The sequence below is a fragment of the Capricornis sumatraensis genome, chromosome 1 (genome assembly GCF_032405125.1).
Source record: "Capricornis sumatraensis isolate serow.1 chromosome 1, serow.2, whole genome shotgun sequence".
NCBI lineage: Eukaryota > Metazoa > Chordata > Mammalia > Artiodactyla > Bovidae > Capricornis > Capricornis sumatraensis.
Genome location: NC_091069.1, coordinates 3,871,773 through 3,892,443, shown reverse-complemented (window position 1 = coordinate 3,892,443; position 20,671 = coordinate 3,871,773). Strand labels below are relative to the sequence as shown.

Below are 20,671 nucleotides of genomic sequence, written 5' to 3'. Positions count from 1 at the left end.
ACTCAGAGGAGAGCAGGAATCCTGCCACACACACCCCTGCCCCCTGCTGCCACCCTCCAGGGACCAGGTCCTGGCCCAGAGCTCAGGCAGGCCTTGGCGAGAGGGACAGGGACTTGGGGGCGCCTGGCTCGGGCGGGTTGTCCGCCGTGCCAAAGGCTCCACAGCCACCTGGAGCCCCTCTGGACATCTGCTGCACAGAACTCCGCCCTCGCCCACTCCGGAGGGGTCTCCTGGGTGCCACCTCTGACAGGGGGGCTGGGGCAGCCACTTTGCTTCCCCTTTTCTGTGGAAGCTTCTGTGGAGGGGCCCCGGTGGATGCAGAGACCCCTTGCACTTGTCTCCAGCCATCTGGGGTATCTGTCATGGCCGAGAGAGGCCCCATGGTGAGAATCCAGGAAGTGTCCCCAGGATGCACTGGCAGGGTCTGCCCTGGGGCAGCATGAGGCCCCAGGCAGCTGCACGCTGCCGGCCCCCAGGCCCACCTCCCGGGCCAGCTCACTGGGACCCTGGGCTGGGAGACCCTGCAGAAGGGTCCCTGGGCGGGCAGGGGGCTCGGCCCTCGGGGGACAGTGCAGACTGAGGGGCAGCAGTGCCTGGCTTCCTGGGGACAGGCTGGGCTGGGGAGGGAAGAGACCCGCAGCCTGGATCCCAACTACCCCTGGGGGGCGCAGCTGAGTGCCTGGGGGTGGGGGGAACCAGCGCGGACCCAGGGGACTCTAGTCTCGCCCCTCACCCCTCCAGAGCTCTGCAGCAGCCCTGCCCCACCCCCTCCAGGGCCTCCTGTCCCCAAAGTGCCCCCGCCCCGCCACCGGCCCATGGACCAAACAGATCCCAGGAGGAGTTTTCCCAGAAACTTCCAACGGGAACGGCAGCGCCCCCACCCCCGCCCGGGCCGTGCCCCCTTCTCTACCTTGATGAGCAGTTCTCTGCTTAGGGAGTAGTTGTTCTCGTCAGAGAAAATCTCCGACAGCTTCTGAAAGACGCGGAGACTGTCCCTGGCAGAGCAGAAAGTGGGGAATGGTGTGTGTTGGGAGTGGCGTGGGGGCAAAAACATTTGAGGACCCAGAGACCCTCTCTGCCTGCGCGGCAGTGGTTTTCACTGGGCGCTAAGGGCTCCTCGCGCCTGGGGAGGGTCTCTTGTGGCTCACCCAGGCCCCCCGTGGCCATAGAGCATGGGGCGCTGTGTTGATATTAAGCGGACAGAATTGTGTGGCTGTGAAATAAACACAGAAAAGCCTCCAGTGAGGCTCAATCCAGTACCCGGCAGAGAAGGAAACCAAGGCCGGAGGCAGAGCCGCAGGCCTAAGGCCAGTGGGCCCTGGGGGACCCGCCCACAGGAGGCCGCATGTTCTGGCAAGTCCCAGGCTCACTGCGGGCTGGCCCCCAAACCTGCGGGAGGGCCCTCGGAGCCCCTCTGGGGAGAGGGCTGCCCACCTGGAGACCTCTTCCCACGTCTTCTTCAGCCGGTGGATGGAGTTGCTCTGCAGGGCAGAGAGGATGGCGTAGAGGGAGGAGAAGTTCTTGAGGACTCGGCACTCCTGGGGGGCAAGGGGACAGGCCATGAAGGGTACCCAGCTTCCCTGCTCCAGCTTTGGTCCGCCTCGGCGGGGAGCTCCCTCCCGGAAGAGACTGATGCCTTGGGAGGCGCTCCTGGGGCCCCGTGAGTAACGCCAGCCCCCCCCACCAGGGGGAAGGTCTGAACTCAGTCCCGTGGTGAAAGGGGTGGGCCCCCGGGCCCTGGAGGGCACCATACCCTGGCCACCTCGATCCAGTGTTCCACCACCCTGGCCCTGTGGCGGGCCGACACGCTCCGGTCCCCGAGGCAGGTGGTGATGACGCAGTTGGCCACGCTGTTGAACTGGGTGACGGTGGCGCGGACGGTGGGGGCCAGGTGCTCCTTCCCCTTCTTGTCCCGCTGGGACCAGATGGAGCCCAGGCAGTGGTAGGGGACCACCTTCTTGAACAGCTCCTGGGGGGAGGGGCAGGGGGAGGGTCACCCGGCTCTGCCGCACCCCAGGTATCCCCCCCCCCACCTCCCCAGGGTCCCTGGTCAGAGCTGGGAGCTCAGGAAGCTGGGGAGGTGGTGCGGGGGGTGGGGGGAGCTGACTTGGGGAGTGAAGTCTCGGGGTTTTGTTCCCCGTTGACTGTGGGCGTCCAGCACGTCAATGACCCAGGATGAAACTGGCAGGAGCGAGCTAGCTGGGCCTTGTCACCAGCCCATCCTGAATCGTGGCGCCAGAAGAGGCTCACGCCTGCCCAGACCAGCGGCATCTTAGCCCGAGGTCGCGGTTCAGGCCTGTCCCCTGTGCGGACGCACCTTCACCTGGGCGCTACAACCGCGGCCTTTGCTGCAGCAGACCCGGGGCGGGGGGTGGTCCGTGGAGCTGGCCGCACCTCAGCGAACCCTCCTGTCCCCTCCCAAGGGGGTCAGACCCCACCCAACTTCCGACTGTTCCACCCAGTGTCATCCATAGTCAATGGATGAGGAGGGCAGGGTCCCAGGTCCACAGCCTGGAGGGCCACCAAGGCCTTGGGGCGAGGAAACTTGCCCAGGTGACACATTTATAACGGTGGCACTGGAACTTGGGGCGGGACGCCTGCTCTGGGCTTCCCTCATAGCTCAGTCGGTCAAGAATCTGCCTGTAATGCAGGAGACCCGGGTTTGATTCCTGGGTGGGGAAGATCCCCTGGAGAAGGAAATGGCAACCCACTCCAGTATTCTTGCCTGGAAAAATCCCGTGGACAGAGGAGCCTGGTGGGCTACAGTCCATAGAGGTCACAAGAGTCGGACACGAGTTAGTGACTAAACCACCACCAGCTGCTCTGGACAGGGCCCAGAGGGTCTGGGTGGCAGAGGCCAGAGGAAAGGGGTGCCCACGGTCACCCTTGCCGAGACAGGTTGCCTACCGCATCCATCAGCGTGAACTGCTCTGCCACAAGGTCAGGAGGGAACGCCAGGAGGTGGGGCCTCTCCTCCCCAAGCCCGTTCTCTGCAGCCACGGGCAAAGGCCAGGGGGGCTCTGGGGCTGCAGCCGGATCGAGCTCTAGAGTTTGTGAGAGAGCCGGCTCGAGCTCTGGAGGCGGCGTTGGAGCTGGCATCGGGGCTGGCTCTGGGGCCAGTGCCGGAGCGGGCTCGAGGTCTGGGCCTAGTGTGGGCTCTGGCTCGGCAGCTGGTTTCAGAGCTGGAACTGGAGCTGGGGACAGAGCTGCAAGAGGAGAAAAGGTCAGTGACACGCCTGCCCTTCCAAGACAGAAAGCACGCCCCTGCCTTCCAGAGAAGCCTTGGCCCCAAAGCCCACAACAGGATGTCATCCCTGATGGCGGTCCCCACGCAGGCACTCGGAGGCCAGTCTCTGCTCCCAGCCCAGCAGCTGCCGTGGGGGCGGCCCCCTGAGTCCAGCGCCCACCCCGCCCTCCTCACCCTCCGGCTCTGCCTCGCCGAGGTCCGCGTGCTCCAGCTGGGCCAGGAGGAGGTGGGCCCGGCGCTCCAGGTCAGAGCCGGGCATGTTGAGCTGCACGTAGGCCACCAGCTGCCTGAGGCAGGGGAAGTCGGGGGGCTGACAGAAGTCCTCCGAATACTGGTCCAGCCAGGTGCCCAGGATGGAGGAGATGGCACTGGGGGCGGGCAGGCGGGCAGCAGAGTCAGGGCCTGGCCTTTCCTTCCTCTCGACCCTCCCCTGGCACCCCCTGGGGGCCGGGCTTCTGGGCTCGCCCCGCCCATCTGGACGCCAAGGCCTGGTCAGCGGAGGAGGGGGGGGCTGGCAGTCACGGGTGGAGGGAGCCCTCCGTCCACGGTGACCACCTCTCCCTTCCTGGGAGAGCCCGACTCTCTCCTGTCTGCCCCTACCCCCACTCTGGGTCCCCCCCAACTCTGGGCCCCCCACCCTACTCTTGGCCCTCCACCCCCACTCTTGGCCCCCGCTGCCACTCTTGGCTCCCCACCCCCACTCTTGGCCCCCACCCCCACTCTTGGCTCCCCACCCCACTCTGAACCCCCCACCCCACTCTTGGGCCCCCCCACCCCACTCTGAACCCCCGCCCCCACTCTGGGCCCCTCACCCCACTCTTGGCCCCCCACCCCACTCTTGGCTCCCCACCCCACTCTGAACCCCCCCCCACTCTTGGGCCCCCCACCCCACTCTGAACCCCCGCCCCCACTCTTGGGCCTCCCACCCCACTCTGAACCCCCGCCCCCACTCTGGGCCCCTCACCCCACTCTTGGCTCCCCACCCCACTCTGAACCCCCCACCCCACTCTTGGGCCCCCCACCCCACTCTGAACCCCCGCCCCCACTCTTGGGCCCCCCACCCCACTCTGAACCCCAGCCCCCACTCTGGGCCCCTCACCCCACTCTTGGCTCCCCACCCCCACTCTGGGTCCCCCCCGACTCTTGGCCCCTCACCGCACTCTGGGACCCCCACCCCACTCTGAATCCCCCACCCCACTCTTGGCCCCAACCCCCACTCTGGGCCCCCCACCCCACTCTGGGTCCCCCCCACTCTTGGCCCCCCACCCTACTACTGGCCCCCACCCCACTCTGGGCCCCCACCCCCACTCTGGGCCCCCGCCCCCACTCTGGGCCCCCGCCCCCACTCTGAACCTCCCTCCAAAGGGAACTGCAAGAGGCCAGGCTCTGTTCCTTGGTTTGGCCTGGCTGTGCTGCACACAGTAGGCGCTGCATAAACATGGGAGGGAGGAGGGGACAAGCAGAGCACCCTGCCCAGCCATCATGAGCCTCCTACACCTGAACTTGCTCTCAGGACCCAGCTCTGAGCCCCCTGCCTCCCCTCTGCTCCCTGGGGACCCGGGACCCCAGCCAAAGCCCTCCGACCCCTTTCATCCTGCAGAAGCGCCCAGACCTCGACCTTCCAGCGGGAATCACAGGATGTCGGGGAGCCAGGGTTCTGCCCAGGCCTCCCCAGCCTCAGCCCCCGCTGGACCCCAGCCTGTAGACGGGAGACCCTCCCACCAGACCTGAGGTGCACTCACTTTCTGAGTTGGTCCTGGGGTCCGCCGTCCTCGCTGGAGTAAGGAAGGATGCACCCGTATCTAGAGGAGGCCGTGAGGGCGTCACATCTACCGTACCTGCTATGACGTCCAGCGTTACTGGCTGACCCCCCGACTTGCATGGAAGCCCGGGAGGGCAGGATTCTATCTGCTCCCTTCCCTGAATTAAGCCAAAAGCCCAGAAAAGTGCCTGCACACAGTAGGTGCTTCATACAGATTGGCTGAATGAATGAACCCCAACCAGCACTTTACAGACACCTGAGTGGCCTGGGGCCTTCTGCCAGCCTCCAGCGATCCCTGCTCTGGCTAATCCAGAGGGGACCCCAAGATAGGAGGGGACCCCAACATAGGCTCCTGAACTTCCTTTACAAATGAGAAGATGACTCCGCCCAAAGGCTGGAGGCAGAGAGGTTCTTCATGGGGGGAAAGCGTGAAAGCATTAGTCGCTCAGTCGTGTCTGACTCTCTGAAACCCCATGGACTATAGCTCGCCAGGCTCCTCTGTCCATGGGGTTCTCCAGGCAAGAATACTGGAGTGGGTAGCCACTGCCTTTTCCAGGGGATCTTCCTGACCCAGGGACTGAACTGGGTCTCCCACATTGCAGGCAGATTCTCTACTGTCTGAGCCACCAGGGAAGCCCCTTCACGGTGGAGGAACACCTTAATTAAAACCACACCAACCCTCAGCAGCCCTTTCCACAGGGCCGGGCGTAAGGCTGCTAATCTGACGGTCCTGCCAATGCTGTGAGGTTAGGCCTCCTGCAGCCTGCTTTCACAGGAGCAGACTGAGGCTCAGAGAGGCAAGGCGACGCTCCCAAGACACACAGCCAGTGGGTGGGCAGGGAGGAGTGGGGCGCTCACCTCTTGAACAGCAGGTCCAGGACCTGCTGGGTGGTGGTGAAGGCTCGGTAGGTGCACAGGAAGATGGTGACGTAGGAGAGGTCGCTGCCCTGGAAGGCGGGCACCAGGTGCTCCACCAGCTTCTCCAGCGTGCCCGCCTTCACGGTGCGCACCTTGCAGGTCTCGTAGAGGTTCAGAGCCGACTCATTTTCACACTGGGGCGAGACAAAGGGGAAGGGATGGTCAGCTGCAGCACTGTGGCCCGAGGGGCAGGCAGGCGGGGCGCTGGAGCTCAGAGGAGGTCCCAAGTGCTCGGTGGCCTCTGGCTGGAGACGGGAATGTGAGTGCCCCGAACGGAACGAGGGTCTCAGCTCACACTGGAGGTGGGGATGATGAAAAACAACTCCTTGAGGTCATTCTATTAGCTGAGTAGTGGTCGTAGCACGCCAATATGAGGAGTATCATCCCCATGAGCTCTGGCAAAACAGACTCATTCTAGGGGTGAGAAAACAAGAGGCTCATCCCCCGGGTACCAGAACAGTACGTCTGGACACAGAGGCTGTAGGGGCAGCACTGGGGAAACGGACGCAGAAGGGAATTCAGCCCAGGTCCCGGGCAGTGAAAGCCTGAGTCGTGGTGGCAACCGGCCTCCCTTCTGAAAGGCTGTGCATCCATCAGGCCCCTGCTCCGACCTGGAGGGGTTGTGGGGCTGGGCTCCATCACAGTGACTGCAGAGAACCATGTACAGTAGCCTGAGCCCTTCGGGTTTTTTTTTTTTTTTTTTTTAAAGCCCTATTAAGTCAAATGATGTAAGCTTGGAGAGGTGTGGACGGGCGGTCAGGCTGATGGCCACCCGTGATAGTGCTGGGCAGGGCCCTCCCTAGCGGTCCAGTGGTTAAGACTCCACGCTTCCAACGCAGGGGGCGCAGAACCAACCCACCCGACTGGGGACCTAAGATCCCGCAAGCCTGCCGCATAGTGTGGCCAAACAATAAAACAAATCAATAAAGGTGGACACCTACCAATTATCCGCAATAGAAAAAGAAAAAAAGAAAAAACTGGGGCAAAATGCATAATCCCTGCAGGGTAACTACTTTGGAGAACAGGCCCCCGTTAGACAGTAGATTTCCACATATATGCCTGTATTTACTTACTCTTTTCTTGGGTTAGTGCAGCAGCTCACTAAACTGACTGCCGCCCCTTCTCGCCTTGTTAAAGGCGAGCCATTCCTATAAATTGCCGGTCTTGTTCTTTTTCCGAACCTTGCCTTCTCTAACTTCCTTACCCTACAATCCCAGCCTAACATGAAGGGAAAGAGTATGAAAGTGTCTTTTTGATGTTTCAGACAAATAAGAGAGCAGTGAACTGTGGACTGGGCTGTGGGGGGCAGGGTTGGGGCCCAGATCCCTGTGGGAGGCCCCGGGACCCCAGGCCCTGCCGCACTCACCCCAAGCCAGCGCTGGCCCTTGCTGGCGCCGTGGTGCACTTGGACCTTGCGCAGGGAAATGGAGTAGATGACCCCGTTGGCCAGCTCCTCGCCAATCTCCTGCGTGGAGCTCTGCAGAGACAGTGCCCGGCCGCCGGGCAGGGGTGTCAGCCTGCCGGGCTGCGCGGCGATGGCGGAGGTAGGGGGTAGGGGGCGGGACGCCCGCGTGCCACCTTCTGTTCCCGGATGAGGCAAAGGGGGGTGGCCACAGGGACCTCCCGTCCAGAATGGAACAGGATAACAGAGGTGGGGCTGGGGACTGCCCTCGGGGCTGCTGGCACTGCCCCCAGCCCCCGCGTCCTCACTCCGCCAGCCATGGCGACTGTGGACAAGATGCACCCACCGAGGTTCCAACCGCAGCCTGCTCCGGCCCTGGGTGCCCCCCCGCACCAAGATGAGAACGGTTCCTGGTCATTTCACAGGTGAGTACACCGCAGCGGAGGGAGATGGGAGGGACCGCCCGTCCACGGGCACACCGCCATGGGCAACTAAATGGCAGACCGGGGAACCAAGGCCCTGATTCGGCCAACTGCCCCTGGGGGCTCTGGTCCCTCCCCGGGGGCCCCCCTCCACAGCTAACCCCCACCCTGGAGTCAGCGCCCCGGCTCCGCGGCAGGTGCGGGCATCCTCAATGGCCACAAACCGAGGCGCCTCCTTCCCCTTCTGCTCATTCATGGCCTCGTGCCTCTTGGGCAACCAAGGAGTTCCCAGTTCCCTGATTGCCATCTGCATGGGCACAGCATGAGAAGGGTGACGCTGCTGGCATCCGGGCTAGCGCCCGGACTTCCACAGAACCGCAAACCACAGGGACTTGCCCTGGGCCAGGAGTGGGGGGTGGGGCCATCTGGCAGCTCCTGGACCCGGGGCAGAGAGGCCCTTGTTTTAAAAGGCAGCCACCCCTCCCGTGGGGCAGACAGGCTTTGTGGGGGGGGCTTCACCAAGGCCTGACCGAGGCCTTGGCCGCTGCTGGCCTGGAGCCCACGCCGTCTCCTCTCCCACTGCCCCTGGCCTGGGATGAGGTGAGCTTGAAGTGGGGGCGGGGGGAGAGCGGGGCAGGGCTAGGAGCAGAGACAGAGCTCTTGAGTTTAGGGAGGTGCGGGGAGGTGCTCGCTGACACGGCGCCATCAGTCACACGGTCAGCGCTGGTAGCTGGGATCTCAGGTCACTGCCCCCGCTGGGGGTGGGTGTAGAGCTCAGAGAAGGCCCAGTGAAAGCGCTGACTCAGCCTGGGCCCCGCCAACAGCCCTTCTCCAAAGCCCGCTGCCTCGGCTGGGGCCCTGGGAAGGAACCAGGTACCCAGGGTCCTGTACCCCCAGACATCAGTGCCCCCTGGGCTTAGGGCTGAGGTGGGCGGGTGGCTGGGCCTCTCACCTCCTACCTCCAGGGCTCTGGGAGGGTTCTGGGAGGCCTGGAAAGCCATCCTCCGGAAATCCACTTCCTCTGACCTGAGGCCGCCCTCCCACTCCGGGCATCGCACCAACGGGAAAGCCAGGGCAACACGCTGGGGCTCCCGGCCCTTTGCTTCCTCCGGAGAGAGAGCCAGGCATTTCTGGGAAGTCAGCAGGGAACCCACAGGCGGAGGTTCCCTCAGCCCGAGCACCCCCTCCCACTCCACACACCCCCACAGCCCACGCTGGAGGAGGTCCAGCCCTGCCATCCGGAGGAGAAATCCTCCATCCTGAAGCAGAAAACAAACCCCAGACAGACGCTTAGTGTCCTCCCCGGCCTCACACATCCCTCCCCCGCCTAGAGGAGGCCATGGTGCTGGGTGACATCAGGGGCCTGCCATCCACCTGCCAGGCCAGGGCCCTGTCCACCCACCTCTGCGTCTCCTCTGGGGCTCTCGAGGGGGTGGGGGTGGGGGTCCGGGACTGCCTCCCACAAAGGCTGCCACCCACCCTGGAAAGGCCTGTTCCTCCCCCGGGGATTCGAGCCGCTTCTGGTCCAGCCGGGAGCCAGACAGTGTCCTGAGCATGTAAATCACCAGCAGTCGCCAGACATGCCTGCCAGAGGGCACTGGACTTGAACGCTGAGGGTGCCCACCCGGCTCCAAGTGGGGCTCCAGCAGGGACCGCTGGACAGAAGCACCCCCTGGCCAGGCCGACCCCCAGGGAGGCCTCGCTGTTCCCCAGGCCGGTCTAAATAGCGGCTCCGCAGTGAGTGAGCCACGGGCTTCGCGGCAGCCGAGCAGCTGGCCGGCCCTGCCCGGGATTCATGTAATCCTCCAGCCCTGCCCCCAGCCTAGGGGCCCCCTCCCGCCAGCCGGGTGGGGGGCGGGGCAGGACGCTGACAGCCGCACAGGCTACCCACCAGGAAGGCGGGGCCGGGGGTGGGGGATCACCCCCTCTCCCTCGTCGCACAGATGGGGAGCTGCACCACCAGCCCCGCGGAGCCCACCCGCCCTGTCCCCCTCACCGCCACCCCGGCCCTTCACAGCAGCAGCAACAAGAAAAAAAAAACCACCAGATTGTCCAAGCAGCGCAGAAAGCAGGCGCCATTTAAACCAACTATCGAGAGACAACAACGGAGCGGGCTCCCAAGAGAGCTGCAGGGTTGGGGGGTGGGGGGAGCTGGGCACAAAGCGGTCGAGCGGGGCATCGGCTGCCCGCTCCCACTGCTCTTCCAGGGCCAGAGAAGGAGAGTGGCCAACAGCGTTTGCCCATGGGACGCTCTGGGGTAGGAAGGGCAGGGCCCTGGTCCCAGCATGTGACCCAGGCTGATAGCAGGCAGCGCACTGGCGTGGGAACTGGGAGCCCATGTGGGCGGTACCAAGCCCACCCATCTGCCCCCCCATGCTCTGGCTGGGGCTCGGGGCCGCAGGGGGAGGGAATGGGCAAGCAAACAGCAGATGCCCTGAGGGGAGGTGTCCATAGAGTTGCCCAGAGCTCTTGAAAAAACTGAAAGTGTTCGTTGCTCAGTCGCTCAGTCGTGTCTAACTCTTTGTGACCCTGTAGACTGTAGCCCGCCGGGCTCCTCTGTCTGTGGACTTTCCCAGGCAAGAATACTGGAGTGGGTTGCCACCGCCCTCTCCAGGGGATTTTCCCAACCCAAGGACTGAACCTGCCTCTCTGCACTGCAAGCAGATTCTTTACCGCTGAGCCACCTGGGAAGCAGCGGAAAACAGCTCCACGAGGGCGGCCGTGTCCTCAGAGGACAGCGCCTCCCGTCCTGCCCCAAGCAGACACCCACAGACGTGTCCCCGGGGCCCCTCGGGACCCAGCTGGCAGCTGCCCAGTCTTCTACCACCTGGGTCTGGAGGGAGGGTAGTGAGATACTGCCAGGCGGCAGGATGGGCACCAGGGTGCCCCACAGTGCCCCCTGACTCCGTCCCTCAGAGCACAGCCCAGAGGCTCAGGGACAAGGAAACGGCTGGGGTGGCGTATGTTAGGGGACCACCTGATCAGCCTTCTCAAGGTGATGGGCAGCAAGGTGTCGCGTCCCCAGATGACTGCAGGCCGAGCCCTGAGCCCCTCAAGGCAGAAAAAAACAGGGATCAGCCAGGAGCTGATTCCACCTGTATTTCAGGCTAGACCCGCCGGAACCCACTGGGCCTTTCCCAGCTGTCTCCTGCAGGAAGGCGCTCATGCCTGCACACGTGGAGGTGGCCATTCTCCCACCCTGGGGACCCCTGCACTCCCGTTCACCTGTTCATTTCTGGTGGAAACTACACCAGAGCCACGCAGGGCCTCCAGATCCATGGATGCCTCTGGCTGCAGGATGCTCCCTGCCCCAGGGGACCTGGCCGAAGCGGGGAGGCAGGTGGAGAAGGAAGGCTTGAACCCACACCACTGTCTCCCTGTCCCCCCAACCCCCGGGGGGCGGGGGCTGCACATGGAGAAACCTGGTCTCGCTCAGGTCAGGCTGGGTGAGGGGCGTGGTGGTGGGCCCCACATGCACAAGCTTACTGCTCAGGGGCCTCATGGCACCCTGCTGAGGGCCACTGAGCCACAGAGGTCCCCTGAGGCCCTCAGCACCTGCAGCCCTGGGCACACAGGGCCCCTCTCCAGTGCCCACCGGGTCCCGGGGTGCTGTTTCTCCTGCTGGGCTCTGCTCCCAGCTTGGCTGAGTCCCGCAGCCCCCCAGCCTCAGTGAGCCTGTCTGAGAGAGGGGCCAAGGGCAGTAGCACTCAGACAGGATGAGGCGGGCGGGTCACAAGAAGGGACAAGTGTGAGGAAGGACCAGCCAGGCATACAAAGCGCCCAGGAACGGGGCGTGAGGACACTGTTATTGGCGAGTTAACGCGGGACACGGGGCGGGAATGGGAGAATTGCCAGACGCCCCGGGAACCTGGGGGAGGGCAGGTGAAAGGGACGGTGGGCCATTCTAAAAGTGCCAGGAAGAGGGAACCAGGCCTGCGGCTTTCTGACCTCTCAGCCTTTTGTTGGAGTGCCTTTTGTTGAAAAACACAAGAGCGATCAGCATCAGAGGCAGCTGCTCTGCCTTCCTGAACACAGGCTCCTGGGTTTGAAGATCAAGTTGCACACCCATTTTACACAGGTGGAGGCCGAGGCCCAGGGGAGATGGTCAAGGGACCTGGTTCATCTCTCAGAATGTGTGCCCAACAAGGCAGGGAGAACGAAAATGCCAAGTGTGCGCCACCCTCCCGGTGTGCAACAGGGCCTCGCCCTCCAGCCTGCCCCCACCTCAGGTGGGTGGCCTGGGCCCTGGGCCCGAATAGAACCCTACTGAGGGTGGATGGTCAGTGCTGGATAGAGGTGAGCCACACTCCCGGTCCCCAGGAACCACACCCCAGAGGTGGCCTTGATTGGGGGAACCACATGAGGTGCCTGGGTGGCAGGGCAACCAGGGAGCTTAGTGACCCCAGAAACTGGCATTTGGGGACCAGCTTGGGCTGAGCCTCACAGAGGCTGACCCATCTTCCCAAGAACCTTCCCGGCCAGCTTGAGCTTCGCTGCTCATCAGCACTTAGAAGAGAAATGTGCTTCCGGGGGAGGACGGACCAGACTCCAGGCTGGCCTTGCCCACTCAGGACCGGCTCTAGACTGTCAGGCCTCCAGGGACCAGGCCTGGAAGGGGGCCTGGCTGGTGGCAGCAGAGGGGAGGGGCGCCTGTCTGGGGCTGGGAAAGTGCCAGGCAGAGCTGGCTGACAACACCACCACGGGCCACAGCATCCAGCACGTGTGGGCATCTCCTGGGTGCCACGCCCCTCGTACACCTGTCACACGTAATCCTCCTGACACCTCACTTGTGGGTGGGAGCTGATCTCCGTCAGGAGCCAGGAAGAGGCAGCCAGGGCAGGACTGAACCCTGGCCTGGGCCTCTGGTGTCCCGTGAAGACGCCCCCAGGCCTCCATGCACCACCTGGACCGTAGCTGCCACAGCCAGTCACAGGGTCCACGTGGAGTCCAGCCCCTGCTCAGACAGTTGCTGGAGGGAGACCAGAGATGGGACAGGCCTCTTCAGATCACACAGCAGGTGCAGGGGGTGCACCAGGGCTCAGCGCCCTCAGACCCCCACCTCTCCACTGAGATGGGCCTGGCTGGGGCCCCTATTGTGGGATGGCCAAGGCAGCCACGGTCCAAGCTCGGCTGCAAGAACCTGGCCTGGAAGCACCACGCTGACCAGGCTGGCCAGTATCCTCCCAGAGCCCTGGGCACAGGCACTCCCCTGGCACCTTGTCAGACAACACAATGGTGGCAGGCATGCCTGGCCGGCCCTGACACGGCGCCAGACACTGGTGGGGACCGCTTTGTCAGGCTGCCTGTCTTGTTCAGGCCTCGCCAGAACCCTAAGCAGAGGATGGGGCATCAAACCCACTTTACAGATAAGAAAACCAAGGTTCAGGGAACGCGAGCAGGTCGAGGGCTGTGAGAGGCTGAGCCAGGCTTCCAGCCCAGCTCTCCTCCCTTCAGAGCCCAAGTCTGGTCCAGCCTACGTGGCGCTGACCCCCGGGTCAAAAGGCCAACATCATGGCTCCAGGTGAGACCACAGAGCTGGCTGTGCCAGCATCTGAGGCTTCCCAGGGGAGGGGGCGGTCAAAGAAAATACTGGGCCACACCTGCTCCCAAGAGCTCCTCAAACCCCACACCCTGCCAGGCACCCCTGCCCGGCTCCCCTAGCACCGTACCCTACCCGCCCCCCGCAGGCTGGCCAACAGATGGAGACTGGGACCACTTAGAGACCCCCTCCTACACCAGGCTGCAGGTTTCAACCCCCACCTCCGCAGCACTCGTTTGGGGACAGTGACTTTGCTGGAGCCACAGGTCCAATAACGCAGCGCTTCTACGTCTGGGAGGCTGGGCAGCATGGTGCCATGCATGGGGACCATCCAGGCAGCCGGTCCTCGACTGCCTGGGTGCAGCCTCCTGGAACCGCCCCACTGGCCGCTTGAGGGCTGTGGGTAGCCCGTGCTAAGTCCCCCTCCAAAAGCTCCTCACCAGCAGTGAAGACGGGGCCTGCAAACAGCTAACTGCTACAAACGGCTAACTTCCAGACTGGGCACGGGGCTGACTCCTCCCAGTGCTGATCCCCACCACTCACTCCTGCTCCAGGGCCATCCTGGAGCCTCCGGGAAACGACCAGACCAGTGGTGAAGTCCCTCCCCCAGATAAGGAACAAAGACAAAGACGCAGTACCAGCCAGACGGGCCCCCTCCCGCCTCTTCTCCTAAGGAGGAAAGCAAGATGGGAAGTGGGGGGCCCAGCAGGTGGCAGCTGGTCAGTCCCCCTCTTGAACTTGACAGGCTCTGCAGCTATCTGAGGCTGTCCCCTTGGAGCCTACCAGGAAGCCTGCTTGGAAGAGGATGGTACACAGGCTTTTGCACACACACACAAACATACACACACAACCCTTTCAGATCATGCCTCTTGGCCTGAGGCTAATGAGCCCTGGGGGTTAGACTAGAACCCTGCACACCCTGAAATCCAGAGAACAGACATGGGGAAGGAGGAGGGGAGGCTGGAGGGAGACAGGTTTCCCCCTCACATCTCTGAAGCCCTCCTCCTTTCATTCCAAGCCCACGCTGAGCTCAGGGCTTCCAGGCTTAGTGCCTAGGGTCAGAATCCTGCCCCTGCCACTTACTGGCAAGTTTGTGCAACTTAGTGCCTTGGTTGTTCCATCTGTTAAATGGACGGCGGGCGATCGTGATCCCAAACAGACACCATGCGTGCACACTGCTCAGTGCAGAGCCTCCCACCAAGTGCTGCCTCATATGAGATGTTATTTAAACTCTTGGGGTCCAGCTGTGGGCTTATTTCTTCCGTGAAGCTCTCCTCCGTGTCTTTTGGCCCAAAGCACTTTCACCTACCTCTGGTTTCTAAGCACCCCTGCCCTTCACTGACCATGGGGGCTTCTGAGCTGCCTGGGCCTGGTTCTCGCCCCTCCGCAGCTCCCCTGGCCTCCAGAGACACTCGTAATGATCTCCCCGTGAACTCAGACCCTTCCTTCTCCAATCCCCATGGGCTCTTGCACACAACGGCGCCCACCAAAGAACACGGCCCAGGTTCAAATCTGGGCTGCATTCTCGCTGGTTGCATGTATTTTCAAGGACTCTACTTCTCTGAGCTCCAGAGTTAATCACTCAGTCCAGCTCTTTCTGATCCCGTGGACTATAGCCCGCCAGGCTCCTCGGCCCATGAGATTCTCCAGGCAAGGATACTGGAGTGGGTTGCCATTCCCTTCTCCAGGGGATCTACCCAACCCAAGGATCAAACCAGGTCTCCCACACTGTAGGCAGATTCTTTACCGCCTGAGCCACAAGGGAAGCCTTCTGAGCCTGGCACGTAGTCAAGAGGGCTGGTCAAAGTGAGCTCAAATGAGGGAGTCATGTCTGCAGCCAGTAGGTGCTCTGGACTCTGGGACCCATCCCCGCCTGGCTGAGTTGGTGGCTGGCATGGAGACGGGGGCGCGAGCCCAGGGACCTCCACGAAGCACTGAACCGTGCCGGCCGAGCTGGGTCAGCAGTGGCTTGGCTCCGAATCATGATGACGAGCAGATACCCAGATGTGCGAGGACATCTGGCAGCCCCGAGAGGGAAGGACGGGGCGGAGGCCTAGTAGGAAAAGGGGGCCTGGGGAGGAAACAGAAACTGCCTCGTGGTTTCCAGACAGGACAGGGACCACAGGCGGCCGCCTCAGCTCTGGCAGGCCACCGCAACCAGGAAATTAGCTGTGGGGGGTGGAGGGGGGCGGTGTTGGCAGGAGGGACAGGGACTCCCCACGCCCTCCCCCAGCTCACGGTAAATGGTCATTGTGTTTGGTTTCCGGCAGTGGCCTTCTCTCCTGCCAGGACCCTGGCTTTCCTGCACTAGCCAGAAGCTTCCCCTTTGATATCTAAACAGCGGCCGCGGCCTGGAGGCCAGTGCTGGGGCCAGAAGGGAGAGGTGAGAGGGGGCGAAGGCAGGCAGACCGACCCCCGGGCAGGGGCAGGCCTCAGATCTGCACTCTCCCTCGGTTCCTTGGGGATACAGATGGATAGGGGGAGGGAGGGAGGGAGGAGAAGCAGCCTGGCGGCCTGCCCCTGTGAGTGCGCCGGCCGGACCCTCCAGCACACAAAGCCGGAGGAGCTGCCAGACATAATGAAAGTCAGATGAGCGCTGGGCTGGTGTCAGGGCTCCCGCCCCCACCCTCCCAGGGGTCTCAGTCCAGCTGCCAATGAAGACCAGAGCTGTGGGTGGATGAGGGTCGGGGAAGAGGCCTGGCCCTGCCACCCGCCAAGCTCACCAATAAAGGGTCTCCCAGGCCTGCCGTCCTCCCACCAAGAGCTCCCTCCCCCCTCTCCCACACTGGACAAGATCCGCTTTATCCTCCCATAACTACGCATCCAGACCCTGTCTAGGCACTGGGGTCACACAGAGAGAGGCCCAAGACTCAGGCTGGCAATTACAGCTCACCGGGGCCTAAAGTAACGACGTGGGGGATACCAGCATGGGGGATCAGGACCTTCATTGAGCCCTCTGACCCAGGAACAGCCTCCCTCCGTTTAGGCCCCAGCCCCCCCGATTCTGCTACCTTGGCCCCAGGCAGGGGGTCAAGAGTCAGGTGCACAGTCAGGTGGGAGGAGGGGGAGGGCACTGCTCCCCATGATCCACTGGCCCCCTCCTCCCAACACTGCACTAGAAACAGGAGTCCAGCCCTCACTGAGGTCCCGAGAGGCACACCCCCTGCTGAATCCTACCCAACCTTCACAGATTCAGGGTGGAAGTGCATTTTCTAATCAAGCAGAAGGGAGTCACCCCTCCATCTGAGAGGCCCTTGCCCCATCCTCCCCGCCTGGACACCTGGCCCACAGGTTGGGGGCCTGTCTCCCTCCTCCCCCCCCCCCCCCGCAACCCTTTTGACCAGCTCTGAACATCAGAGTCCACTTCTGCCCTCCAAGGGGGCTGCCTGGAAGGCCACTGTGGTCCCAGCCACCCCTGAGGATTCCCGGAGGCCACCGCCCTAATCACTAGTGCACCACCTGCCTTTCGAAGCCAAACCGCCTAAGCAGGCCCCCTAGCTGGCCACAGGGATGAAGTACGGCCCAGCCCTGCGGCCGGGAAAGGCAGACTCAGAACAGACGAGACCGCCCGCGGGAACACGTCTGCCCGGGTTGCAGGGGCAGCGGAGCGGCCAGGCACTGGGACGGAGCGAAGGGTTCCAGAGCCGGATCTGGTCCCGAAATTATTTTGCCCGCCGGGCGGCCGCCCCTACGCCCACCTGGCTGCCCTGGGGGTGGGCGCAAGGACGGGAGTTTCTGCGGAAGGACTCTGCCCCCGCGCAACTCCTGGGCTGGGGGGTGGTGACCACCACCACCATCGCCACCGCCACTCGCGGTGGGCGATCCGCTAAGCGCGCTGCGTCCCCACCCACTCCTCGCTCGGCCGAGCGCCGGGCCGGCGAGGCTCACCCACCTCCAGGCGCGGCAGGTCAGGGTCGAGCTGCGTGAAGCTGTGCAGCACCACCGGGCAGCTGTCGGGGCCGCCCACCTCCAGGCGCACGGCGTCCCACACGCTGCGGCTCCGCCTGGAGCCCGGAAACAGCGACTCGGCGCCGCCCGCAGGCCCGGCCGCCTCGGCCCACATGCGCTGCACCATGGGCGGCTTGAAGTGGCGCGGGCGGCCGGCCGGGCCGCGGGACCCGGGGCGGCGCGGGCGCGGGGCCGGCCCGGCGCGCAGCGGGGGCGGCGGCGGCAGGCCGCGCGGCTCGGCGCTGCCTGCGCTCTGAGCGCGCCAGCCGGCCCCGCGGAGGTCAGGCCGGGGGCGGGGCTGGCCTCCGGGGGCGGGGCCTGTGGCGTTGAGGGGGCGGGGCTGGAGACGTCGGAGGGGCGGGGCTGGAGACGCTAGAGGGGCGTGGGCGCGCGCGCGCGCGTCCCCGCCGCGTGTTGCTGGCTGTGTCTTAGGGAAGAGCACGTGTGTGTGTGTGTGTGTGTGTGTGTGTGTGTGTGTGTGTGTGGTGGGCGCGGGCGCCGTGCACGGGTTGTATAGGTGTGTGGGGTACGCGTTGACATGCGGCCAAGCAGTGGGTGTCCATCTGCGACAGACTCCAGTTAAGCCCCTCACTAGCTCTGTGACCTAAGACAAATTGCTTAACTTCTCTGAGCTTCGGGTTCTTCAGGAAGATCACAGCTGATAATAGCTGTATGGCACACTCTCAGCCAGGTGCCTGTACCTGGCTATGTGCTCCTGAGTCCTGGAGTCAGGACTGGGTCCTCCCTGCACCCCTGTATTTGGCCGTCCTGATTGACCAACCTAAACAGCATATTAAAAAGCAGAGACATTACTTTGCCAACAAAGGTCCGTCTAGCCAAAGCTATGGTTTTTCCAGTAGTCATGTATGGATGTGAGAGTTGGACCATAAAGAAAGCTGAGCACCGAAGAATTATTTTGAACTGTGATGTTGCAGAAGACCCTTGAGAGTCCCTTGGACATCAAGGAGATCCAATCAGTCCATCCTAAAGGAAATCAGTCCTGAATATTCATTGGAAGGACTGATGTTGAAGCTGAAACTCCAATACTTTGGCCACCTGATTGTAAGAACTGACTCATGTGAAAAGGCCCTGATGCTGGGAGAGGTTGAAGGCAGAAGGAGAAGGGGATGACAGAGGATGAGATGGTTGGATGACATCACCGAAGCAATGGACATGAGTTTGAGTAAACTCCAGGAGTTGGTGATGGACAGAGAGGCCTGGCATGCTGCAGTCCATGGGGTCGCAAAGAGTCGGACACGACTGAGCAACTGAAGTGAACTGATGGGTCAGGGTGTGGTGCTGGGGGAAGGGCCTCTACCGGGGCTATCTCAGCCGTAAGGCTATCTGGAAGAGGTACCAGCAGAAAGGAGATGGAGGAGGGGCAGTCAGGGGAGTAAGGGGGACGAGTCCACACTCAGCATGACCAGCTTGGGGGTCCACATTCAAGAGTGAAGGGTCACGAGGGACTCAGGCCAGCCACGCACCTGCCACTAGCCTGGCTGGCTAGGACCCCTGGAAGCTTGAGTACTCAGGGTCTCCAGGTAGCCTGCCCTTGAGGATGCTGAGGGCTGGCTGGGGAGCCTCAGCTGCTCTTTCTAGAAACCAGTGAGAACGTCCCTCCCTCACACCAACACACTGCCCAGGCCTGCCCCGCCTGGCCTCAGCTCTCAGCCCTCTCAGCGGTTGGCGGTCGCTGTCAGCAGCCCTGGCAATGCCACCCACCTCTCCAGAACTGGTTCCGTACTGCTGGGCCTCAGTTTCCCATCTGCAAAACGAGGGGGCGGGTCCGGACTCCTCAGCCCATAAACATATCTGGCTCACCCACCCTGAGCCCTGCACAGGTATCCATGGACAGCGGGCCCCACCCGCTCCCTCTGACCTGTGTGCCCACCAGATGTGCAGCGCACATCTGCAGCAGGCGCATGGTCCTCCCTCAGGCACAAGGAAGGCTTTGACAAAGACCCACGGAAGACAGCCTGAGGACTTCTATTACAGGCATTAAAAACCTTCATGCCATGAAAAAGCATGCGTATATGCATAACCGAATCCCTCTGCTGTACACTTCAGAAGTTAAGGTAATATTGTAAATCAACTCTGCTTCAATAAAATAAAACTTTAGAAAACACTCATGCCCTTAGATATGACAACCGCACTCTTAGGAAGTAACCTTAAGAAAGCATTCAGAGTGGGGATGTGGATTTCCATGTACTGCTCTGGATGCATACCACTCTGCCAAAGGAATTACAGGCCACGGGGCCTCAGACAGTAAAGAATCCTCCCGCATTGCAGGAGTCGTAGGAGACATTGATTCCTGGGTCGGGAGGATCCCCTGGAGAAGGGAACGGCAACCCACTCCAGTATTCTTACCTGGAGAATTCCAGGGACAGAGGAGCCCAGTGGGCTACAGTCCATGAGGTCACAACATGACTTAGAAACTAACACTTTCACTTTCAAAGGAATTCACTCTGTGCAGGCTCACTGATGAGACCCTGTGTGCCATGACCCACCACAGGAGGACCGTCACACAGGGAGTTGCTGTCCAGTTGCTCAGCCGTGTCCAACTCTTTGCAACCTCATGGATTGCAGCACACCAGGCTTCCTTGTCCTTCACCGTCGCCCAGAGGGAGATGCTCAGCTATGAAAGTGAAAGTGAAGTCGCTCAGTCTCTTTGTGACCCCATGGACTATAGCCTGCCAGGGTCCTCCGTCCATGGGATTTTCCAGGCAAGGATACTGCAATAGGTTGCCATTTCCTTCTCCAGGGGACCTTCCTGACCCAGAGATTGAACCGGGGTCTCCCACACTGCAGGCAGACTCTCTACCGTCTGAGCCACCGGGGAAGCCCGCAAGTCAGAAACCCAGGCTACAGCACATGCTTTCAGAAGCTGACATTACACGTGTGCATATGACTACAGGGACCCACTTTGCCAAAGTAATGGTGGTTATCTCTGGGCAGTGCTACACATTTCTTAAGTCTCAGAATTTGCTAATTTTTCTAAAATATTTTAGTAATCACACATACATAATAATAAACACTAGGTTTTGTTTGTTTGCTGATTTTGTTTTTAAAGCAAGATTTGGCTTGGAGCAGAGATCCCAAGAAGGCTGTCTAGGAAGCCCCAGGGAAGGGTGAGACGGGTAGGACATGTATATTCAGAGAGGAATGAGGCTCTCCAAGAGAAGTGAGGAGTGACCTCTAGGCCGGACACTGCCTCAGGCTAGAAGCTTCTCTCTGAGTCAGTCTCTCAGAGCCTGGGGAACTAAGCACCTGACTGCACTCACTTTATCTCTTCTGGGTTCCTTTTATCTCTTCTCTCCCAGGGAGGGGCCTGGCAAGCAAGCTTCTGCCCACTTTCCAGCTGGGAAAGAGGCCCACAGAGGCCGAGTGCCTTCTGAGTGCACCAGGCTCACCACCTCTCTGACCCTGAAGGTCC

The 20,671-nt window shown here is 62.3% G+C and overlaps 1 protein-coding gene across 5 annotated transcripts in view; it reads right to left on the bottom strand.

Moving 5' to 3' along the window:
• The window catches only part of RALGDS (ral guanine nucleotide dissociation stimulator), a 32,459-nt gene that overhangs the window by 7,064 nt on the left and 4,724 nt on the right, over positions 1–20,671 (bottom strand). The window contains exons 1-9 of one of the 5 annotated variants that reach the window (XM_068981066.1): positions 17,183–17,365; positions 7,294–7,404; positions 5,868–6,061; positions 4,990–5,085; positions 3,422–3,615; positions 2,908–3,236; positions 1,754–1,969; positions 1,435–1,538; positions 911–995 (exon numbers count right to left, since the gene is read on the bottom strand). In XM_068981066.1, coding sequence (XP_068837167.1) covers positions 911–995; positions 1,435–1,538; positions 1,754–1,969; positions 2,908–3,236; positions 3,422–3,615; positions 4,990–5,085; positions 5,868–6,061; positions 7,294–7,404; positions 17,183–17,365 — 1,512 coding nt within the window. Of the gene's footprint in view, positions 1–910; positions 996–1,434; positions 1,539–1,753; positions 1,970–2,907; positions 3,237–3,421; positions 3,616–4,989; positions 5,086–5,867; positions 6,062–7,293; positions 7,405–17,182; positions 17,366–20,671 lie in introns of those variants that run through there. The other 4 variants (XM_068981072.1, XM_068981080.1, XM_068981091.1 and 1 more) reach the window with 4 other exon arrangements.